This window comes from Plasmodium yoelii (genome assembly GCF_900002385.2).
Source record: "Plasmodium yoelii strain 17X genome assembly, chromosome: 11".
NCBI lineage: Eukaryota > Apicomplexa > Aconoidasida > Haemosporida > Plasmodiidae > Plasmodium > Plasmodium yoelii.
The window spans coordinates 1,787,926-1,811,319 of record NC_036183.2 but is presented as its reverse complement, the minus strand read 5'-3'; the positions used below and the strand labels follow the sequence as shown (position 1 = coordinate 1,811,319).

General features: G+C 20.9%; 7 protein-coding genes across 7 annotated transcripts; 3 read left to right on the top strand and 4 right to left on the bottom strand.

Moving 5' to 3' along the window:
* Positions 1-1,036: 1,036 nt before the first annotated feature.
* Positions 1,037-3,898, bottom strand: PY17X_1144600 (conserved Plasmodium protein, unknown function; the record flags this gene model as incomplete). The annotated part of the gene is made up of 1 exon (XM_722861.2): positions 1,037-3,898. The coding sequence occupies one exon, from the start codon at positions 3,896-3,898 to the stop codon at positions 1,037-1,039; it is 2,862 nt and encodes a 953-aa protein (XP_727954.2).
* Positions 3,899-5,271: 1,373 nt separating this feature from the next.
* Positions 5,272-6,755, top strand: PY17X_1144500 (conserved Plasmodium protein, unknown function; the record flags this gene model as incomplete). The annotated part of the gene is made up of 4 exons (XM_022956626.1): positions 5,272-5,856; positions 6,009-6,278; positions 6,379-6,466; positions 6,619-6,755. 4 exons carry the CDS (start codon positions 5,272-5,274, stop codon positions 6,753-6,755), a joined length of 1,080 nt encoding a protein of 359 aa, XP_022812498.1.
* A 151-nt stretch (positions 6,756-6,906) lies between these two features.
* On the bottom strand, positions 6,907-8,412 carry PY17X_1144400 (CLAMP domain-containing protein, putative; the record flags this gene model as incomplete). Its single annotated transcript, XM_022956625.1, has 3 exons — positions 6,907-6,975; positions 7,167-7,456; positions 7,602-8,412. 3 exons carry the CDS (start codon positions 8,410-8,412, stop codon positions 6,907-6,909), a joined length of 1,170 nt encoding a protein of 389 aa, XP_022812497.1.
* A 1,215-nt stretch (positions 8,413-9,627) lies between these two features.
* Positions 9,628-10,722, bottom strand: PY17X_1144300 (U1 small nuclear ribonucleoprotein 70 kDa; the record flags this gene model as incomplete). The annotated part of the gene is made up of 1 exon (XM_722268.2): positions 9,628-10,722. One exon carries the CDS (start codon positions 10,720-10,722, stop codon positions 9,628-9,630), a length of 1,095 nt encoding a protein of 364 aa, XP_727361.2.
* A 1,192-nt stretch (positions 10,723-11,914) lies between these two features.
* Positions 11,915-12,990, top strand: PY17X_1144200 (suppressor of kinetochore protein 1, putative; the record flags this gene model as incomplete). The annotated part of the gene is made up of 5 exons (XM_022956623.1): positions 11,915-12,017; positions 12,249-12,391; positions 12,544-12,609; positions 12,727-12,867; positions 12,955-12,990. 5 exons carry the CDS (start codon positions 11,915-11,917, stop codon positions 12,988-12,990), a joined length of 489 nt encoding a protein of 162 aa, XP_022812496.1.
* A 1,269-nt stretch (positions 12,991-14,259) lies between these two features.
* On the bottom strand, positions 14,260-16,773 carry PY17X_1144100 (conserved protein, unknown function; the record flags this gene model as incomplete). The annotated part of the gene is made up of 4 exons (XM_022956622.1): positions 14,260-14,591; positions 14,688-15,962; positions 16,349-16,495; positions 16,734-16,773. The coding sequence occupies 4 exons, from the start codon at positions 16,771-16,773 to the stop codon at positions 14,260-14,262; spliced, it is 1,794 nt and encodes a 597-aa protein (XP_022812495.1).
* Positions 16,774-20,594: 3,821 nt separating this feature from the next.
* Positions 20,595-23,260, top strand: PY17X_1144000 (phosphatidylserine synthase, putative; the record flags this gene model as incomplete). The annotated part of the gene is made up of 11 exons (XM_034637609.1): positions 20,595-20,596; positions 20,797-20,889; positions 21,069-21,216; positions 21,364-21,471; positions 21,574-21,738; positions 21,900-21,977; positions 22,145-22,215; positions 22,367-22,533; positions 22,620-22,659; positions 22,929-23,052; positions 23,186-23,260. Coding segments are annotated over 11 exons (1,071 nt in total).
* Positions 23,261-23,394: the final 134 nt, after the last annotated feature.

Below are 23,394 nucleotides of genomic sequence, written 5' to 3'. Positions count from 1 at the left end.
ACTATATATATATACACATGTTCTTATTAATTTATGTCTATAGAACTATACACAATTTTTTTGCAATTTTCATATTTTTGAATGCAAATAATTTATTTGAAAACTGTAAAAACACACATAATTTTTTTCTTGAAATTGTTTACTTTTAAATCACATTTTTTTTTTTTTGCAATATCGATTTATAAAAAATAATTTTTTCATTTTAGCAAGTTTAAATAGCTAAACCATAAATTAAGGCAAATAAAAAAAACGCATAATACACTTGTGCGAATATATAAAGTATGCTAATTATATAACACAATCATACAGATATTATATCGAGCAATTTATCTTTCGTTTTATTTTTTACCTAGATCTTTTTCATAACATTTATCTTGTATCCATTACATTTTTGTATAGCTTAACAAATATACATATTCCCATTAAATTTATAATGGTATCAGAATAAATTATTGGAACATTATCAAGCGGTTTGAATAAAATAAATTTTTTTTTTAATTAGTAATAGTTTTTTAAAATTGTAAAACAATTCAAATGCAATGTTTTCAACATTAGTAAATTAAAAAAACAAAACATACAAAAAAATCCAAAATTTATCAAACATAATATCTATATATAAATATAATATCATGCATATATATATATATACATACATATCTTTAATTTAAACAAAATTTCATATAAAAAAATGTTGGATATTTGGATCCACAAATTATTTTGACATTTTATTTATTTTTTTTTTTTTTTTCTATTTTTTACTATGAAAGGTTAGAAAGTCTTATTGAGCATTATAAAACAATGAATTGAAAAACTGAAAAATATTTTGCAATTTTTGTGATATTAATTATTTTTTTCTGATTAGATATAAATAAATCAGCACAAATAATTACTATATTCAAAAATATAACTTTTTAATAAATCTGTAAATGTATTATTGATAAAACATATATAGTGAAGTTATGCAAAATATATATTCGGTATTATAAAATTATTCATATAAATATTTTTTAAGCATATATATTACATTGTCACAATTTTAAGAACATTTTACACTTTTATTTATAGCCTTGTCAATTTTATCCTTTTCTTTTTTACGTTTTCTCGATTTTTTTTTTGAATCTTTTATAAATTCGGATATAACATTCATAAATTCATCTTCTTTATCAGATTTGTTTTTTTCATCTTCTTTATCAGATGTGTTTTTTTCTTCTTTATCAGATGTGTTTTTTTCTTCTTTATCAGATGTGTTTTCTTTTTTGTCGTTATTCATTTGATCCAACTCCTGAATTAGTCCATTTCCTGAATCATCTTTCTCTTTTGATATTAAAATATTTTCAAACATTTTTTTTGCCTTCAAATATTTCTTTGTATTTGTATTTATAGTCTTTGTTTTTTTATATTCTTTTAGCTTCATAAAATTTTTAATAAAATTATTATACATGTTTATATCGTTTTCAATTAATGAATCTAATATACTTTTTTTTATTTGATCATTTCCCAATTTAAAAAAAGTAACAACTACATGAGCTCCTATATGATTAATAGCTATATTTTTATATTCATTTTTAAATAATAAAATAAATTGTTTTAAATATTTTTCATTTAGTAAATTAAAAGTATTTCCAATTTTTTCACATAAAATCGATAAATTTTTATCACAACAAAAGTATAATAATATATTTCCTCTTAATTCAGCATTTTTTCTTATAAATGGTTTTATTTTATTTTCATTTTTATTACCATTTAGATTATTATAATAGTTATTTCCTGAATTATTTTTTATTATTTTTTCATGTTGATGATTATCATTTATATGATTTCCTTCTTCATAACTCAATCTATTTTTTCCATTATTATTATTATTATTGTTTGAAAAAGCGTCTAAAAAGCTGTTATAATTATTTATATCGTTATTGCTTGGCTTGTTGTTATATACGATTTTTAAAAAATTGCAAAAATGTTTAAAAGAATTTATTATAGGTATAATTGACTCTTTTGGAAAAGATAAAATATGAAGCAATATATAATATCCATTTGTGTCAATTTTAATGTGATTGTAAAAATTGTAATTATTTAATGTACCCATATTATTGTTATCGTGTTGGTCCCCATTATATGCTTCCTCATTTTCTATATCATCATTTTCAATTTCCTGTTTTTTTGGGTTACTATTTCCAAAGATATTTAAAACAAGGGGAGATAAATCATTATAATTACACATACATAAAATGCATAACCAAATAAATTTTGTATTATTGATACTTTCAGGTGTAAAACTTTTTTTTTCCGAATTTGCGGATTCGGCTATCAAAGATAAATTTTTGAGCAAAGAGTTCACCAAAAATTTGCAATTCCTTTTATAACATTGTGATAAATCAAATAAAGATTTTAAAATGTTAAATTTTTTTTTATTAATAATAATATCTATATCTATTTGTTTTATTAACAAATCATACATTTCTTCTGTTATATATTCAAAAGACAAATAATTATATATAACTAAACAAGAGTATGGATTATCACATATTAATTTATTTATATTTTTTAATATATATGTATTAAAAACATAAAAAGTGTGTTCATTATTAATTTTTAAAATATTTTCAATCATTATACTTGAAGAATCTAATTTTATTAATAAGTCTAACAATTGTTTTAAAGGACTTTCTTCAAAACATATATTTTTTTCACAAGTTTTATCAATATAATATTTTTTCGTTTTTTTTATTAAAAATATTTCACTTATTAAATCACTACATTCAACTTTTTTATCTTTAAATAACTCAAATAAAATTACTAATGCTGGTACTGAATATGTATTATATAAAAGAGGGGAAATTAAATACTGATTTTGGCTTTCTATTAAATATTTGTCATTTGAATTTATTTCTTCTCCTTTTTTTATATCCTCATAAAAAATATATTGATATAAAATATTTTTAAATTTTTGAGATTCATTTGGATTTACTATTTCGTCTTTAATTTTATCAATTATTTTTTTGCAACATTCAAAGAAAAAAGTGGTATTATCACCTTTCCCATTAAGATTGCTAACATCATTATCATTCATATAATTTTTGTTTACATATTTCAGTTCCCCTTTTGACATACTATTACGAACTTTTGATTTTCTAAATGTTATATTACTTATATTAATATTTAAATATCCACCCAATGAATATAAAAATGATCTTAATATATGTGTTCCACATTTGTCAAAAATCAAAAAAAAAATATTTTCGATTATATTATTACCTATTTCCTTAAAATAATATGATATTTTTTTATAATCATTATTTTTTTTATTAATATCTTCTATATATTTCTCTTCATATTTATTAAAAAAAATATATACACATAATACAGTTTGTACAAAATGTGATGCATATTCACATACAGCTAATTCATCGAAATTTGAATATACCATTTTAAAAAAATTATTATAAATTTCTATACATTCTATACTTATATCATTATTTTTTACATTCTTCTCATTATATTTTAATAAAAAAAAACAATAATATATTAATTTTTCCAGTATTTTTGAACATTTTTTTGTTCTAACTAAAGCCTTTTCATTATATTTTATTTCATCTTTTATTTTAACTAATATACATATATCATCCTCAATATTGTATGAATCATCTAAATTTATGTCTCCAAAAACTTTATATCCTTTTTTTACATTTTCCTCTTTTAATTCATAAACAAAATATTTTTCATATTTTTCATTCAAGATATAAGAAATATTAATAAGATATTCACTAATTTCTTCTAGGTTGTTATTGTTATTTCTTCTATTCCTGTTGTTATTATGGCGAAATTTATTATTGTGACCATTATTTTTGTTAAAATTCCTAAAATTATTGTTCCTTGGCCTTGCCTTAAACCCATACATTTTGTTTTGAGTAACCAAAAGTACATAATATTTTATATATATATATGGAACAAGTTGATAAATTATGCCTAGTTCCTTTAATAAACTTAATATATTTAAATAAAGTAATATCTCAAAAATTATTTGAAATATAAAAATTAATCCATTTTCTTAAAATTAATCCAATATTCTTCGAAATGATTTAACTTTATTCAACCCTCAAAAATGGAAAAATTCTCATACATATATGTTTTGCCACTTGAATATTTTCTTTACAAATATATTGTATATTTTTATTTTTTTTTTACTAACATAATTAATATACTTCATATACCATTTTTAATATACCTATTTTTCAAAAATATTTAAAACGCCAATTTAAAATATATTATGAGAAAATTGGTAAAGATATTATGCATATATATAAATATATGTTTTTTAAATATTTATTTAATCTTTTTTTGATGGCGTTATATTTTTCCCAGTCATTATTATTGTTATATAGAATATATAAATGGTTTATATTATTCTAAAAAATTTGTACATTTGAAAATATCATTTTTAGACTATGTAAATATTCAAAAAAATATATTATAAACATTTTAATTTTCTCTTTTCGCATATTTATAACCATATACAGTTGTTCTACACCATGGCCAAAAAATGTCGGGAAAAATTCTTCGCAACTTTTAATGTTTATTTATATTGAACATTTGGAAAAAAAAAAAAAACATAATAAAAAAAAAAATATAATAAAAAAAAAAAAAACGTAATAAAAAAAAAACATAATAAAAAAAATTATGTTTCTTTGATCATCGGCAAAAATGTATAATTTTGTACATTTCAATGTTTTATTTAATCAAAATATAAAATATGTATGCCATTATTGGGATAGAGGTTAATGCTGTTGTTTCATATGTGCATATAGTATATTTTCGAATGCTTATTTGGCTTTTTATGGATATTCAATTGCAAAATAAGAAATTTTGTACTAAAAAAATTAAAATAATCATAATAATATTAGTAGAATTATAATGCTTGTATGCCTAAAAGGTTTTATTATTCTATTGTAAAAAAAAGTTTATAAATAATAAAAAATATTAATATTTAACTTGGTGAAATTGTGAGAAATTATGTCCTTTTTTCTACACAAAGTAAAACAAACGGTGCACTTTTTTTTTTAATTTTCCCCAAAGGTATCCTATGTTATATTTTAATATGAAATTAACACCTTTCCATTTTTTCCAAGACTTTTATAAGAATAATCAAAATAATTTTATTAAAAATGAATACATTGTAGAATTAGTATAAAAAGAATATATTGCATATTTAAATATATTTAGAAAAATGTAATCCTATAAATATTAAAATGTTATTGATCATATAATTTTAAAATGTATAATATTAAAAAAGTATATTTTTTTGCACATTTTTTATTTCTTTTTTTTGGGGGGTTTCAAAAAAGTTCTTGTATATATCCAGGAAATAATTACATTTCGGAATTGCTAAAATTAGGGATTTTCGATAAAAATACGATGAAAATAAAAAAAGAAATATATGAAAACATCGATAAGACACATCAAATATTTTCATCTTGTAAAACTTGTATAAAATTAATACAACTATTAACAAAAATTATTCAAAATAAAAAAGAGCATTACATTGATATTGCAATAGAGGAAACTTTAGAAACAAATTTATGTAAACCACAATTATGGAAACAATATTTTAATTATGATGAATTGCTTTATAATGAATATGTTATAGATAATTGTGGATATACTTATAAATTAGTTAAAGATCATATTGAGGATAATATATATAAATTATATAAAAATGAAAAATTGTTTTATCAAAATGTGTGTGAAAAAATTCACCACATATGTAAAAAAGCTATAGAAGAAGCTCAAAATAATTCGAATAATAGTTTGAAAATTAAACTTATGTATGATTTATATTCCCAATATTTAGTAGACCATGTAAAGTTTACATATTTTGGAAAATTTTTAAATCTAAAAATAATGCATATCTTCGTTTCAACCCTTTTAACTCATATATTTAATATATCTTTATTATTTACTCATCAATATTTATCATAATATTCTCTGACTTTTTTTAAAATATTTGATAGGCCAATTATAGCATAACTACAAATGGAATACCATACAAAATAATAGAAAAATATAAAAACAACACTAATGAAAATACTAACGAAAATCCTAACGAAAATCCTAACGAAAATACTAACGAAAATACTAACGAAAACACTAACGAAAATACTAATGAAAATATTAATAAAAATAGTTATATCATAATTCAATCTCAAATAAAAAATATGAATCAAATTAAAATATATGATGATTTCAAAAATGAATATTTCAGGGTTATTAAAATGAATAAGGTAAGACATTTTAATGTTTCTTGAAAAGTTAGAAAATATCTGCAATGTTATATCACATTTATAATTTTGACATTTCATTATTATTCTTTTTTTCCAATAGTTAAATGATAAAGTCGCTGAATTGTTCCTCAAAATTGGAATCCAAAATATGTTCACTTTCATTTTTTATAACCAATTTGAGAGAAATGGTAAGAATGAAAATAATGCATGCATACGAATAATACTAAGAAAAACAATACCATTCTTTAAATTGTTTTTTTTAACTAATAAATTAACTCATAAATTAACTCATAGATTAACTCATAAATTAACTAATAAATTATTTTTTTATTTTTCAAAGGTCAAATATCAACTGATTCTATATTAGATATAAAAATTATAATTTATGATGCAACGAATAACATCGAGGATTTGGTTCCGAAGAATTATAAAAATAAGTTAATACACAATGATGAAACATTTTTGTTATACAAATAAATACTTTTATATTTTGTAAAAAAAAAAAAATAAAATAAATAGAATCACAAAAAAGACTTAAAAAATGCTATGTATAATTACACATGTCTTCATAGCATATTTTTATGAATAGTTTTATAAAATGATACTTTCATTTTTTTTCTTAACCATTTCAATTTCCCAAAAGAATGTTTAATCGAGTAATGACTCTTTCCTCTAAATCGTTATATAAATTATTAACCTAAAAATGGAATGAAACGGTAAAATATAAAGCTAGAAATATATGCATATAAAAACTAACTTGTTGGTTATTCACTTATACATGTAAATATCCTTAGAAAAATATACTATATTTAAAGCAGAGAAAATAATAATTTTTTATTTGATATTTTTTATGTTATTTTGTATTTTTTATATGATTATGTATACTACCTTTTTTATGAGCTGTTCTTTGGATATGTCTTTTTCTAAATTTTTTTTTTTTTGGGCTTGACAATTTTCACAAAATTTTGTTGGGTAATCGGATTTTTTTTTAATACTATTAAATACCTTTTGTAAATTTTTATCCGTTTTACATTTATTAACTTCAAAAATGTTGAGACCCTTCTTGATGTTATATTTATCCAGATAATTCTGAAACTCTTTTTCAAAGTTATCATTATTTTTATTTTCAAAGTTATCATTATTCTTATTTTCAAAATTTGTTACATTTCCTACGTTAACTGTTGTAGAAAAAAAAAGCAAATGTAAATAAGCGGTACAAAATACATAGTTTATTTATGCACAAACAAGCAAATCCAACTTTGAAAGATATATATATATGTATGTATGTAATTATGCGTGATTTCTCTTTTTATATGTATATACGTTTTACTAAATGCTTGACTCGATCAAGCTCTTCAGGGCTTTCAAAATTATAAATTTTTATGTTGTCATTTGATTTTTCCGTATCCCTAATATCATAAAGTTGATCATCACATATACCAAAATCAAATATTTGATTAGTTTGACATTCAAAATTTATTTTATAAATTGGATTAAATATAAATTTATAAAATGCAAATTTTTTAAAAAAATTGTTAATTGAATATTTAATTAATAACTTGGTTGATGAATATGAAAAAATTTTAATATAATTCGGTTTTCTATTAATAGAATGTTTTAGGATAATATTTTTAAATTGTAAAAAAAGATTTATTATATTTTCATAACCATTTACAAGCTTTAAAAAAATGTATTTTTGTATAGACAAAAATGTAGATATTTCACGAATAGACAAATTTATTCCTATACAATAAATTAATGTATTATAAAATAAATCCGTTACTATTTTTTTCATTTTTTTTTTTTTCATTTTGTCTATATTATATAATGATAAATCATATAAACAAGTTGTGGTATTTTTTTCCATCCAAACTTTTCTAAAATTTTCTTGATCATTTTCTATTTCCTCAATTGTTTGTTCATTGTTTATTCCGACAGGTAAAAAGTTATTAATTCTTAAAAATGTTTTTTTTTTATTTTCATTTATTTTTATATATTTTTCTCCAAAATTCATCTTCAATTTTTTAATTAAAATTTTTTTTTGTTTTTTTTTGTTACACATTGTTATAATTTTCCGCATATCTTTTTTTCTAATATCTATGTAGGTAAAGAATTTTACATCTTTTTCTTCCATTTTAAACAACTATTTATATATATCTATAATCCTTTGTATCTATTTGAAAAGGTATATCATACACTTTATTATTATATAAATATTTGTAATATTATTCTCTATATTACCCCCTTTTTTACATTAGACACACAATGATATTAATTTTTCATAACATTTTAATCTCTTATTTAAAGAATTTATAGTAATTTATTTCGCAGTCATAAAAGTGGCATAAATATCCAATTATTATAAAAAATAAATAAAATAAATAAAATGATAATAACATATCCTACATTTTCATATTTGTACTTTATTTGAGCACTCTCTTAACGTCCCAATTTTTATATACTTAAAAAAAAAAAAAATGTGCACTAATAAAATACTTTAAAAAATATTAATTAAATTTATTATAGAAAAAAAGGTAAGTCTTAAAATTTGAATACGTAAGTATCCATATGCAGAAATTGCAAAAATATTTTGATAAAATTAATACGCACTATTTACATTGTAATTTTTTATGCCCAAACAATAAATATATGCACACAAAAAGAGTGAATAAATAAATGAATATACATATAAGGACGAAAAAAGACGCAATTTCCATCCCTATATATGTGGTTATATCTCATAAAAAATAAGGGAAATAAAATTAATTTCAAATTTAACGATTTAGAATTAAAAAAAATCAATCACATTTTTAAACTTAAAAATTGATATATAGTAACTTGCTTAAAATGACAAATTTTTATTTTTTAAGCATTTTCTACATAAATTTTGAGCCAATAAAAAAGAGTAAGTACATATAAGAGAGAAAAAATATCATAGCACACTTACATACATGCATATTGCTTGTGTAAATGTGCATTTTTTTTTTTAATAAACAACATTTTTAATTACCTTACAACTATTTATGCATATTGCTAGTCCATAAGGAATGTAAATTTTATATAACATAAAAAAATAACAATTCTTAAGTTTAAGAGCATGGAAAAGGATAAATTTGTTTTTCAATTAGGTATTCTCATATTTCTTTAAAATAAATTATAAAAGTTTCTTCAATCTTTTTCTTCACAAAAAAGTCGCACAAATAAAAATTTTTTTATCATTTGGAATATCAAAGGTTTTGAAAGCATAAAAAATTATTTTCACTTAATTTATTTGTACCTCAAACTAAACTATTTTAATAGTTTTACCAGCCTATTTATTATTTTATTATGATATTTTTACGAAAAACTTTTATTCATACCCTTCATTATGATCATTACTATATTCTCCATTTTCCTGGCTATACATATTATTTTTGGACATTTCTTCCTTATCATAATAAGTATTATTATACATATCTCGATTTCTATTTCTATCCCTATCTCTATTTCTATCTCTATCTCTATTTCTATCTCTATCACGGTCTCTATCTCGGTCTCTATCTCCATCTCTGCCTCTATCTCTGTCTCTACTTCGATTTCTACTATGTTCTCTTTTACGATACTTATGACGGTGTCTATCACGAGAATCGCTTCGACGACTTCTATGATTTCTATCCCTTTTGGAATTTCTTTCGCTACCTCTATGTGATTTATGATCTCTAGAACTACTATTTCCATATGGGCCATCATCATTTCTTTCACTATACAGTGGAATATGTTTATATGGATCATCATTTTTTCTTTTGTCATCTCTATACTTATCTTTATTAATTAAAGCATTCCAATTAACACTATGTGTCAATTTTTTTCTTTCATCTGAACCCCTAGAAGGACCTTTTCCCCCTCCTAATCTTCTAGGTACCCAATTTTTAACTGTTCTTGCTCTTTCCATATCTACTAATATTCTTCTATTTTCAATTTTTTTTCCATCTGCTAAATTATAAGCATCTGTTACACTTTTTGTATGCTCAAATTCTATGAAAGCATAACCTCGTGGTTTTTTATCCTGATCATATATGACCTTAACATATTTTATTTTTCCATATGTTTCAAATTCTTTTTTTAATTTTTTTTCATTTACTTCATATGATAATCTACCAATAAATAAAGTTTTTTTAGGGTCACTAGATATATCATTATTTTTAAATGGATCATATTCTTTTTTTTTTTCTTTTAAAATTAATTCATTATAAGCTATTTTTTCTTTTTTTTTTCTTTCTTTTCTTTCTTTTGGACTCTCTAATTTTATTTTGGGTGGTGGTTTTCCATCTTCAAAATAATTTAAAAATTCGCTTATTCCAGTATATTCTTTTGGCTTTTTTTTTTTAATTGGTTTATAAAAGTCTAGTAATGGTCTTGATTGAAATAAAATTAAAATGTGAGGAGGCAAACCAATGGCAGACATCTTTATGCATAAATTTTTAAACAAAAAAAATGGAAATAAATAATTCGTGAATATTACATACGTTATTTATATTTGTACATAATAAATATACTATATAATATTCGCAAATTATTTATCATAAAAAAACGGGTTTGTTTGATACATTAATAATTTTAGCTCATAATTTATTTTCCATTATCTCCATATTTATGTTTGTTACTATTTAATCTGTCAGCATCAAATTGTGAATGACCTAATATGCCTAATAACGTTTTGATGATATAAATATATAAATTTCAAAAATAAAGATCAATTTGTTATTTTCTATTTCGACATTTTTTATGTATCATTTTTTAGTTCCTCCTGTTTTTTCCTTTATTATTACAACTTGATTATTCTGTGTATTTATATTATTTTTATATTATTTTTTGTTATTTTTTATGTTATTTTTTATGTTATTTTTTATGTTATTTTTTATGTTATTTTTTATATTACAATTTTTATTACTTTTTTTAGTTATGATACTAAAATTTTCTTAGCCAAAAATATTACTAAATTTCTCGATTTGTTAATTTTACTTTTTCGAATTAATAATATTTTCCATTATTATTAATTTATTATATAATATTTTGGGCCTTTCTCTTTTTAGTGCTTTATGGCTATTAATAACATTACCTATATGTGAAAAAAAAAAAAAAAAAAAAATTCTTGCATATGTTTGCCAAAAAATATTATAAATATTGTATAATACATACATATAATCGAATTTATTTAGCTTATTTATTCGTATTTTTATTTATGGATACTTAAGGCATTTTCAAATTAAACTAAGGCTTTGTTATTAATTTTTTATTCTTGATTTTATTATTTTTTTTCTTTCAATTATACACAATCCAGCTTTAATTATTTTTTATGTTCACAAATATAAAAAATAAAGCAAAATATAAATTCATATTTAAAAAAAAAAAGAAACATTAATATAGTGTGTATATAATTGTTCTCATCATATATTATTGATCATACCTTTTCATTTTTTTCGTTAAAATATAATCCAAGTAAGAGAATAGCAAACACATTAGTTCCTATGTATATAAAGAATTTCATATACAACTTTATTTACACATAATTTATTACATTCAAAATACATACAAATACAAATTTCCAATCATACACAAGAACAAATATTTATAATAATTTCCAATTTTTTAGTAAAATGAAAAATGATAAAATAAAATTGGTAAGTTTTGAAGGGGATGAATTTATTGTGGATAAATATACAGCTTCCATGTCCACAGTAATATTTAATATACTTGAAGGTATTTATTTATAATTATAAAATAAAACTATGAACAATTTAAAAATGATTTCAAATATGTATAGTATATAAATAGAGAGAAATGAAATAAGTGAATAATATATACATGACCTTATTTATTAAATTAACATTATTTTATAATTCACCATTTCATATTTCTTGCTTATAATTTACCATTTCATATTTCTTGTTTATAACTTACCATTTCATATTTCTTGTTTATAATTATTAGTTATGACTTCAGAGGAAGATACAATTCCCCTTCCAAATATAAAAACACAAATTTTAAAAAAAATAATTGAATATATGGAATATCATATCCATAACCCGCCTGATGAAATACCCAAACCCTTGATAACCTCAAATTTACAAGACGTAATTATATCACTAAAAAAAATTAAAATAATTACATCCATTGTAATGTTCCATTTATATACATACTTAAACCCGCTTTGCTTATACGCATGTATATATATATATATATATACACTTTCACATATATGTGTATACATTTTTAAATACAATAGGTTGTGTCAGTTTGGGATTATGATTTTGTTAACACAGACAAGGAAACCCTTTACGAACTTATAGAGGTATGTAACTATAATGCAAAATATTATAGCGCAATTAAAAAAAAAAAAAATATATATATATATATATATATATATGCATATGGATATGGATGTGGACTTTTTTTCTTGCCAATTCAGGCTTCCAATTATCTCGACATAAAACCGCTCTTGGATTTAACGTGTGGGAAAATTGCTTCAATGATGAAAGACAAAACAACTGAAGAAATTCGAGCAGAATTTGATATTGTGAATGATTTTACAAGAGAAGAGGAAATGCAGGTATGTAATACTTTAAAAAAAAAAATATAAAATAAATTGTTCAAACTATAGTCTTAGCATTCCTATTTTTTAATAACCCCTTTTTAGATACGAGAAGAAAACAAATGGTGTGGAGACATTTAAAGGACCCTTTTTTTTATTTTAAATAAATGAGGATTATAATTTGTTTTTAAATATTCATTACCAAACATGTCAGTTGTATATATATAAAATTGCATATTATCTTACATTTTTAATTCGTTTTTTTATTTATTTTTTTATTTATTTTTTAATTTACACATACATAAATATATGTGAGCAAATATAACTTCCTCAAAAAAATTAAAAGTAAACTTATATTAAAACTTATATGTAAATATTTTTTGTGTCTGCATTATATTTGGAAAAATTATAAAATAAAAAAAGGGGTATTAAAATACAGCTGATTTTTTTCATAAATATATGCATATATATAAATTGTATTTTATATGGCAAAAAAAAAAAAAAAATTTATTTCCTAGGTAATTTAATAGGAGTGTTTATTAATTGAGCCTTCTAAATAATGCAATGATCATAATATATATGTATATGAATATGTTATATATATAGAATATGTACAGATGGATTAATATATATTTTTAATATATACTACTAATACATATGCATTACATCATATATATACTGCGTGATATTTTCCTAAAATGTGTACATAGGAAAAACTAGTTCATACATAAATGAAAAAATATATATAATATGTATATACACTCATTTTAGGCTATAATATATACTTATAAATATCACATAAGCATGTACATTTCCAATTGTTATGTATATGCATGAAAAAAAAAAAAAAAATTAAAAAATTAATTCCATAAAATAACAAAAAAATATTGTTTTATATGCAGACGCAAGCAATATTTACAAATTATTGGAAAATATGAAATGTGCCACTATATATTAAATCGATGAACAAACCGATAAAATAATGTATGTATGCATGTACATATATATATAGAAAAACTATGTTTAAAACTAGTTTCTTTATATTTTTTTTTTCCCATATAAATTTTTACATAAATAACAATTTTATGTGTACTCTTTCTAAATTGTCTAGTTCGTCGGCTAAAAAAAAAATTAATCACAATTGCTTTAATTTAAATATTATGGTCCATTTTATTATTTTTAATTAATTAAATATATTTTAATTCAATAACCTGATTTATATATATTCCCAAATGCAAATGAAATCATTTCTTCGAAAGCTGTTTTCCAATCAGCACCATCAAAACTGTTGGATAAAATTAATTATATAAAAACTTTGTATCAATTTTGCAAAAAAAAAAAAAAAAAAAGGTGATGCCCTTTCTTTCCCCTCAATTCTACATTATCATTTAAGTTTATCCAAATATTTCCTTAACTATCATTAATATTATTTTTGCCATTAATATTTCTCACATCTCTCATTCTAGCCTTTCTTGAATCCAGCGAATTCATATTTTTGTTGTTTGCATTTAAATTATTAAACGCATTTTTATTATAATCAAACTTATTATCATTCATATTTTCGTTATTTATATTATTATTATTATTGTTAGAAAAATTGTGAGAACCGTAATTAAATGAATCGTGACCTCCTCCTCCAATATTGTTAGTCATTTGATTTGTCATGTTATTTTTATACATTTTATTTTTTTGATCTTCATTATTTTTATTAAACATGTTTTTATTATTTCCAGGCATATTACCTACAGATTTTAAATTAAGATTTAAAATTAGTTCATTATTATTTTCTATATCATTTTTTATGTCAACAAAATTTATATCCATATTCAAGTTCTTACCATTTCCGAAATTTCTCATCATTCTATTATTTCCATTATTGTTATTATTTATTAAATTTATATTATTTTTATCATTTATATCATTTCTATTAGGAACTCCAGTATTCCTCCAATTTCCTTCAGCATCAATATCTTTTTTTTTAAAACCTCTTTCATCTTTTTTATCGTTTCTTTTCATATAATTTAAATTATTTCCTTGCATACCTCCTCCAGAATTTATCATTTTTCCATTACCTACATTATTATCATCCCCCTTATTTTGAAAAAAATTGGAATTTCTATTAAAATTATTATTATTATTATTATTTTTAAATATATTATTGTTAAATCGGTTTTGATTATTATGTTGAGGCTCATTCAAAAATTTGCTATTCATATTCATATTCATATTATTGTTATTTCGATTTAAACCTTCTCCTTCATTATTACTCAATATATTACTAGGACTATTTCGTTGTTGGCCAGAATTCATTTGCATATTCATTGGATAGCCCATATGCATATTCATCATATTATTTATAGTTGAATTGTTCATTTGTTGGTTCATTTGTTGGTTCAGCTGTTGACCCATTTGCTGACTCATTTGCTGACCCATTTGCTGGCCCATTTGCTGACCCATTTGCTGGCCCATTTGCTGGCCCATTTGCTGGCCTGGTTGATTATTTAATTTCATAAATTTTTTTTGGATGCCAGTTTTTTCTATATTATTAAAATAAGAGACTTCTTCATATACTACAGATGGGGGTGGTGGTGGTGGATTTTGCATACCTCTCTTTAAAAAGCATTTAAAACCTACCATATGTTTTCCCTTAAAACCAGGAAGTATATATCCAGTAATTGTTTCATTATCATTCATATTATTAATACTATTTTTATCCATATCATTTGTTTGATAATCATTCCATCTTTTTGGATTATTATCATTTTTTTTAAATCCATCAAACATATTCATTCCCATTTTTTTTTGCCTATCAAATATACCATCACTTAATTTACTTTTGTCTAAACTTTCGAATGTATTATTCATCATATTTTCTTCTCCTTTTTTAAAATCTTTAATTTGTTTTTTCTTTTTATCTTTTTCTTTTACTAATTCTGCTTTTATTTTTTCAGTCGATTCTAATAAATCTGGAAATGATTCATCATCAATTTTTTTTTCTTTTTCTTCTCCTTGACTATCCCCAGTTTTATCATCTTTTTTCTTCCATGCTGAACCCGCTTGTTTTGAATTTAGTCCACCATTTGATGCTCTTCCTCTCACACTAACACTTATTCCTATACACATCATTTTTAAGTAATTACAAATTCGTGTAGAAATAGTAAAAAAAAACAAAAACAATAATAATAACAACGAAATATGCACACATGTACATACACAATGCTGATCGAAATGATAAATAAAATTGTAAATAAAATTGTAAATAAAATGTGGAACTGTGTGATTATTTCACAAATATGACATACAAACAAATTTATATTCACATTTACAAGATAAATCGAAAGAAGCATTTTTTTTAAAAACAAAATGCTCATAACATATGCAATAGTTATTCAACGAAATCGATCAGAGAAAAAAAAAAAAAAAAAAAAAAAAATTTCGAAAGGAATAACCGTATATATAGATATTCATATAAGCCTCATTTTTTTATTCCATATTTTACCTTTTTTTACAGCATTTCCAATCAACAAATGCTTTCCTAAGGAAACATTTTTTGCAAGTGAAAGATCGTTTTCTTCTGAATTTTCTGTTTTTTTTTTTGTTATTTCGTCTTCTTTTTGCATGTTATCATCATCTTTATTAACTTCTTCTATGGAAAAATGAATTGGAAAAAAATGATTTTCGCAATTAAAAAAATATAATATATATATATATACATACATACATGTAGAAGGATATTGTTTGGGGAAAAAAAGTGCATATGACACAACACCATAAATAAAATACAATTTGAAAAGAAAGCCAGACGAAGATTGCAATCTATATTATATATGGTTCAAGGAAATACATATATACTAATTATAAACATTATGTATATAATAACTTACTTTTGTTGTTATTCTCATTATTTATCTCCTTATCTTCCATGTTTTTACAAATCGTTCTTTTATAATTTCATAATTTTTATTTTGCTCTTTTTGTGTTTTAAACTATTAAATATATATTAATATTAAGAAAATTATAAGAAAAGGGGTGAAAGAAAATATATAAAAAAATGTAAAATATATATAATATATATTTTATATAAGTTTAATAAATATATACATAAAAAATTAATAAAGAATATTTATAATAATATATAAAATCTATTAACTGTTAAAAACGGAATAATTTATTATGGCCAAAGTAAAAAAATTTATATGCATAAGAATGGAGAAATTTATATATGCAACGTAAAATAATATGCATTCTTTTTTATATGTACAAACTTTAGGGTAAAACATATTAAATTTTAATTCACTTTCCAATATAAATTACTATATATATATATAATGCGAAATGTATATAATATATTTATATGTATATATATATATATATATTGTTATGTATGCATATAATTATATTTATCCCTATATAATATTATGCCGTATATATATTGCGTAAAAAAGGGGACGTTTTTGAATGCCAAATAATATAGGAACAATTATTTATTATGCATCATATATATATCAGAGAAAAAAAAATTTTTAATTATTGTTTTAAAAAAAATATATAAATGCAAGTAATGTAATTTACACTTAATCTTTTCTTGACAGTATGAATTTTATTACATATACATATTCAACAGTTTAATAAATGAAAAAAAAAAAAAAAAAATATGACGTTAATATGAGCATATTTGTATATGCCCTTATAAATAGAACATACTACATACATATATTTATTTATATGTAAATATTCTTTACATATAAATTATATTTATATTATTATTATATATTAATAAAACGCTTTTTATGACTTAAAATTTGCACAAAAAATATATACTCCATATGTTGTGTCAAATATATCTTAATAATTGTAAAAATTATTATTATAAAAATGTGAAGGAATTATATATATGTTCAAAACATATAAATGCGCTTTGGAACTATGTGAAGAAAAAACAAACTATAAAAACGTATAAAAAATATTGAATAATATTAAAAAATAGATATAATACAACTATATGGATAATATATAGTTATGTGGTAGGGTGTATTAACTGTGCAATCATTTGATATATCAAACACAACTACATAAGAATATAGTTTATCATCCATTTTTTTTATTATTCAAACTTGATTTTATTATCAAAAATTAAAATTTTATATGTATCATGGAAATTACAATTATTTTCTATATAACCTTCTAATGGGTTATAGGGTTGTATATATATATACATACATATGTGTGCGATTATTTATGATAAAATATTTTTATGAATAAACCTGTGCACACAATATTAATGATAAATATGAAAACTACAAATTTGGTAACAGCCATTTCAATAAGAAAATGTAATACAATTTATACACCACTTGGATGCTAAAATAATATGTTATTCCCCTATTAATAAAATACACTAATTTTTAATAATATCTAAAAAAAAAAATTTTCCCCATTCTATATCCATCACTTTGTTTATATATATATATATTTTTTTTTTTTTTTTTTTTTTTTTTCATAACACTTGAACAATATATCAATAAAAGAAAAAAGGGATATAGAGATTGATAAGGGTAGTATATCTATCTGACTGGTTTGTATTTCTTTTATAATGATATAATAATAAAAAGTGTGAACAACATATGATTAATTTAAGGTGTGAACAACATATGATTATTTAAAGTGTGAATATTTTAATTTTGTATACACAAATATCATGGGTCTATAACATAATCACTATTTTACTGAATAAATATATATGCAAATAATAGTATCCTATATATTTTTTATTTATATATAATTAAAAATAGTAACATCCTTAATTTCATAAAAATGAATATCAAAAAAAAACAATCCAATACATTTAACCTATAAATATATATTATAAAATAATTTCCTCAAAACAAGAAAAAGTAACTATTTTTTTTATTCGTATTTTATTTCTTTTTATAAACAATTTCCACACTCTTAATTCTTATATATATTTATAATAAATTTATGTCTAATAATTTTTTATTGGTTTTATAGAAAAAAATATATTTTTTTAGTAATATCATATATATACATTGGTACTTTAAAAGTTGCGGACATTTCGTATACACATATATATATACATATATATACATATGCATATATATACATATGCATATATATACATATGCATATATATACATATACATATACATACATATATATAGCTTTATTCGTTGTAAAAAATAAATTAAAATATTTAAATATGTTTTAATATACAAAATATTACAATAATAACATTCACACGTAGCATATATTAAAAAAGGTTTTATTTGAGAACAATAGTATATCATTATTTTTGTATACATACTTTTATTATTTATGTTGCTTGATATTTATTGCATCTATATTTTAAGATATATAATAGTTTTAGTAAAAATTATTTTTATATATGGAACATATTAATTATGGTAACTCTACAATTCCTTGTAAAGATTTTTTCTTAAAAAAAAAAAAAAAAAAAAAAAAAATTTAAATTTAGTTGGTTTTTTTTTGTCATATTTTAAGAAATGAAATAAAAATAGTATATAATTTATAAATATGGTAATAAGATTGCAATTTGTGTAAAAAATGTAATTTTAAAAATACAATCATATTTTGTCAAAGTAACAAATAATATAAATATGATAAATATAAAGAATTTATTAGTTTCGTCATGGCTCAATAATTTATATCCTCAACACAAAATAATATTTTAAATTTTTATAATATCGAAATATTCATTAAAATGTTAGATAAAGAAATACATATTAAAAACACCATTTATTTAATCAATATTACTTTTTTTTAATATATTTATTTTTTATTTCTTTTTTTTTATCACACTCATTTGGTGTAATAGTTTTTCACATACAAAGATACAGTGATTCAATCTTAGATATTATAAGAAGTTAAAATTGGTTATTTTATTTTTGTGATATTGTCATGTCATATTGTTACATTGTCATATTGCTAATTGTTATATTGTCATATTGTTAATTTTTATTTATTTTAATAATTGTGCGGTACTAGAACATATGCACATTTGTTTTGTTACTCATTATAAATGCATAATATAAATTACAATCATATTCCATTTACAAATTTGATAAGAAAACCATTAGAATTTTGGAAACTTATATTTTTTTTTTTTTTTAATTTTAATGTAAAGGGTAATTAAATTTCCTTAATTTTATTCACTAATAAATATATATGTGTATAATATGTTGCAAATTGTTTTTGTATTTATATATCATGATATTTACTAGTTTATTTAAACAAATTTTAAATCGCATAATTTAATTTAATTTAATTGAGACTAATTTATATTATAGTTTTATTTATATTCTAAAACAACTGCCTCCAAAAAATAAAAGGTACATTATTTTTTTACAAGCTTATTATAAATATTTCATATTTTTAAAATTGTATATATTCATTTACACCAATTTTTTATAAAATAATATTTTCCTATAAATGTGTATATATAGCACAGCACAATCACAATTACACCTTTTTTATTTTTTTACAGAATATATAAATATGAAATATATGTTACATTGCGTAATGTACAGAATAAATTTCATACAATAAATAAGACTGCCTTAATATTTATTGGGGGTGAATATTTTAATTAGAAGAAAATTAAAAAAATGTAAAAAAAACTAAAAAAACATATACATATTTACCCATATTAATTATTATGTTTATTTCCCCATATTAATTATTATGTTTATTTACCCATATTAATTATTATGTTTATTTACCCATATTAATTATTATGTTTATTTACCCATATTAATTATTATGTTTATTTACCCATATTAATTATTATGTTTATTTACCCATATTAATTATTATGTTTATTTACCCATATTAATTATTATGTTTATTTACCCATATTAATTATTATATTTATTTGCCCATATTAATTATTATATTTATTTACCTTAATAGGATAAAAGATTGCTCAATAGCGATTTTAGGATTGGGATCTTTATTATTGTCATTTACTAGTTCCCAATTTGATTTTAAAACACGAATAATAATGTAAGAAAATTTTATAATTATTAACAAGACATCCAAATATATAGAAAGAGACGAAATATGATCATGTTGTTTCCATGATATGTCTAATTTAATTTTTGGCCATTTTATGTATACATACATACATGCATACATACAAAAAAAGAGATATATATATATAAACAAATATTATTTTTTTTCAGATCTTCAATTGTTTTTGTTCTCAATTTTTTTTCAATATTATGGCTTTTGACTCGATACGTTAATAACGTAAAAAGGGAATTTTTTAAAATTGTAATATATATATTTGCGGCCTTATATTTCGGATTAATATTATTTATTCAATATTTTGTAAGATCAAAAAAAAAAAAAAAAAAATAATAAAAAAATAAAATAATAAAAAAAAAAATACCATATATAAATATTATTATCACACCGTTTTAATCTTATATAATTTTACTGTTTTATTATTATTTTTTTTTTTTTTTTGTTATATAGTCAATAGATGAAATTCAATTAGTCATTAAGTATGTTAAGCCAACTATCCACTTTTCCAAAGTCGAACGCACATATATGGAAAATTGCAATTCATGGGAAAATGTTTATGTATTAAAAAAAAGCAAAAAATAAATATCAATATATAAATGCATAAAAATGTACAAAATAATAGTCTAATATTCTAAAAAATATATATTTTTTTTTTTAAAGGATAAATTTGATAGATTTGTAGTTGCACACTTGCTTGGATGGCTTGGAAAAGGACTCGTAGTCAGAAATTTTTTATATTTAAATGTGAATAGTATTTTATTTGAATTAGTTGAACTTAAATTTAGAAATATACTTCCAAATTTTTACGAATGTTGGTGGGATCATGTAAGCACAAAAAGATATCCATACACACATATTGTGAATGAGCAATTGCATACTAATATACTATTTTTTTGAATCCATCATATGTACATAATACATGTGTACATATATAACCTTAACATTTTCTACAAAACATAGTATATCTACACAATTTCGTTTTACAGATCTTGTTAGATGTTCTAGGATGCAATTTATTTGGAATTTTGATGAGCATATGGGCTATGAAATATTTCAATGTCGAAGTTAGCATAAAACAATATATAGATATAATATAGATATGATATAGATATAATATAGATATGATATAGATATAATATGGATCTAATATGGATGATAGTTTGTTATAAACACTATCATATATGTATAATTTATTTTATTATTATTATTATTACCTATTTATTTTTTATAGTTGTATAAATGGGAATTTTCTGATCCAAAGCGACGAAAAAAAAATATAATTTTTCCAAAATTAGATAAATTGTAATAATATATATCCATGTTCATATATTAAAAACATTTCACCAAAACATCATAATCCCCCTATACTTGTCAGATATTACATAAAAGTTTGCGATTTTTATTTTTTTTTTTATTTTTTTATTTTGATTTTTTTTTTTTTTTTTTTTTTCAGAATTAGGTTATTTTTCAATAATTCCAAAACCTTTGCAATTTTTATTTTTATTTGCATTATTATGTCCACTGTTGATTTAAACATATTTATAATAAAGGCCATAATTCAGATAGATGTTAAAGAGTCATTGTTGATATATAGAGAACTTATTATGGGATTCTTAGGATGTATGTTTTGAACAAAATATATCATAAATAAAATTGTATATATTTCTATATATAACTGTTATATTATATATAATTTTTCTTTTTAGTAATGGCCACATATGAGCTTAATAAAAATTTCAATGGAAAGTAAGATATTATTATGTACACCTATACATTTTTAAAGAACTTTTATCCTATTTCGTATGCTTATTCCGTTCCCCTTCGCTCTATCACTATCACTGCTGCTATCACTACCACTATCACTACCACTATCACTACCACTACCACTACCACTATCACTACCACTACCACTACCACTACCACTATCACTACCACTATCACTACCACTATCACTACCACTATCACTATCACTACCACTACCACTATCACTGCTATTATTATTACACATTTTATAGAGTAACCAAAAAAAGACTAACCCCAGCCATAGTTCTAACCACTATAACAATATTTGAAGTTATTTATTCTTTAAGATGGAAACATGTTTTGATATCTGATAACAGTGACACGACTATTATAAATGTAAGACATAGATTTATGCACACACTGTTTATTATATTTTTATTTTTACATGTGTTATTCATTCTATAGCTTTTATTTCTGTTCATTTTATTTATGGTAAACATATTATATTTATTTATTCTCACCTTTTCAGGGCATTTTCGTTTCTATGTATACAACTGCATTTTCTATATTTTCTCTGCTTTTTGTCAATGATTATATTATGTAATTTATTAAATATTTCTTATAATAAATTATTATTTGTTTTAATTTTTAAAAAACTAAAAAATATTTTTTTATATAAATGTGTGCAAACACATCCTTACTAAAATTTTAATACAAAAAAATGTAATGATAAAAAAA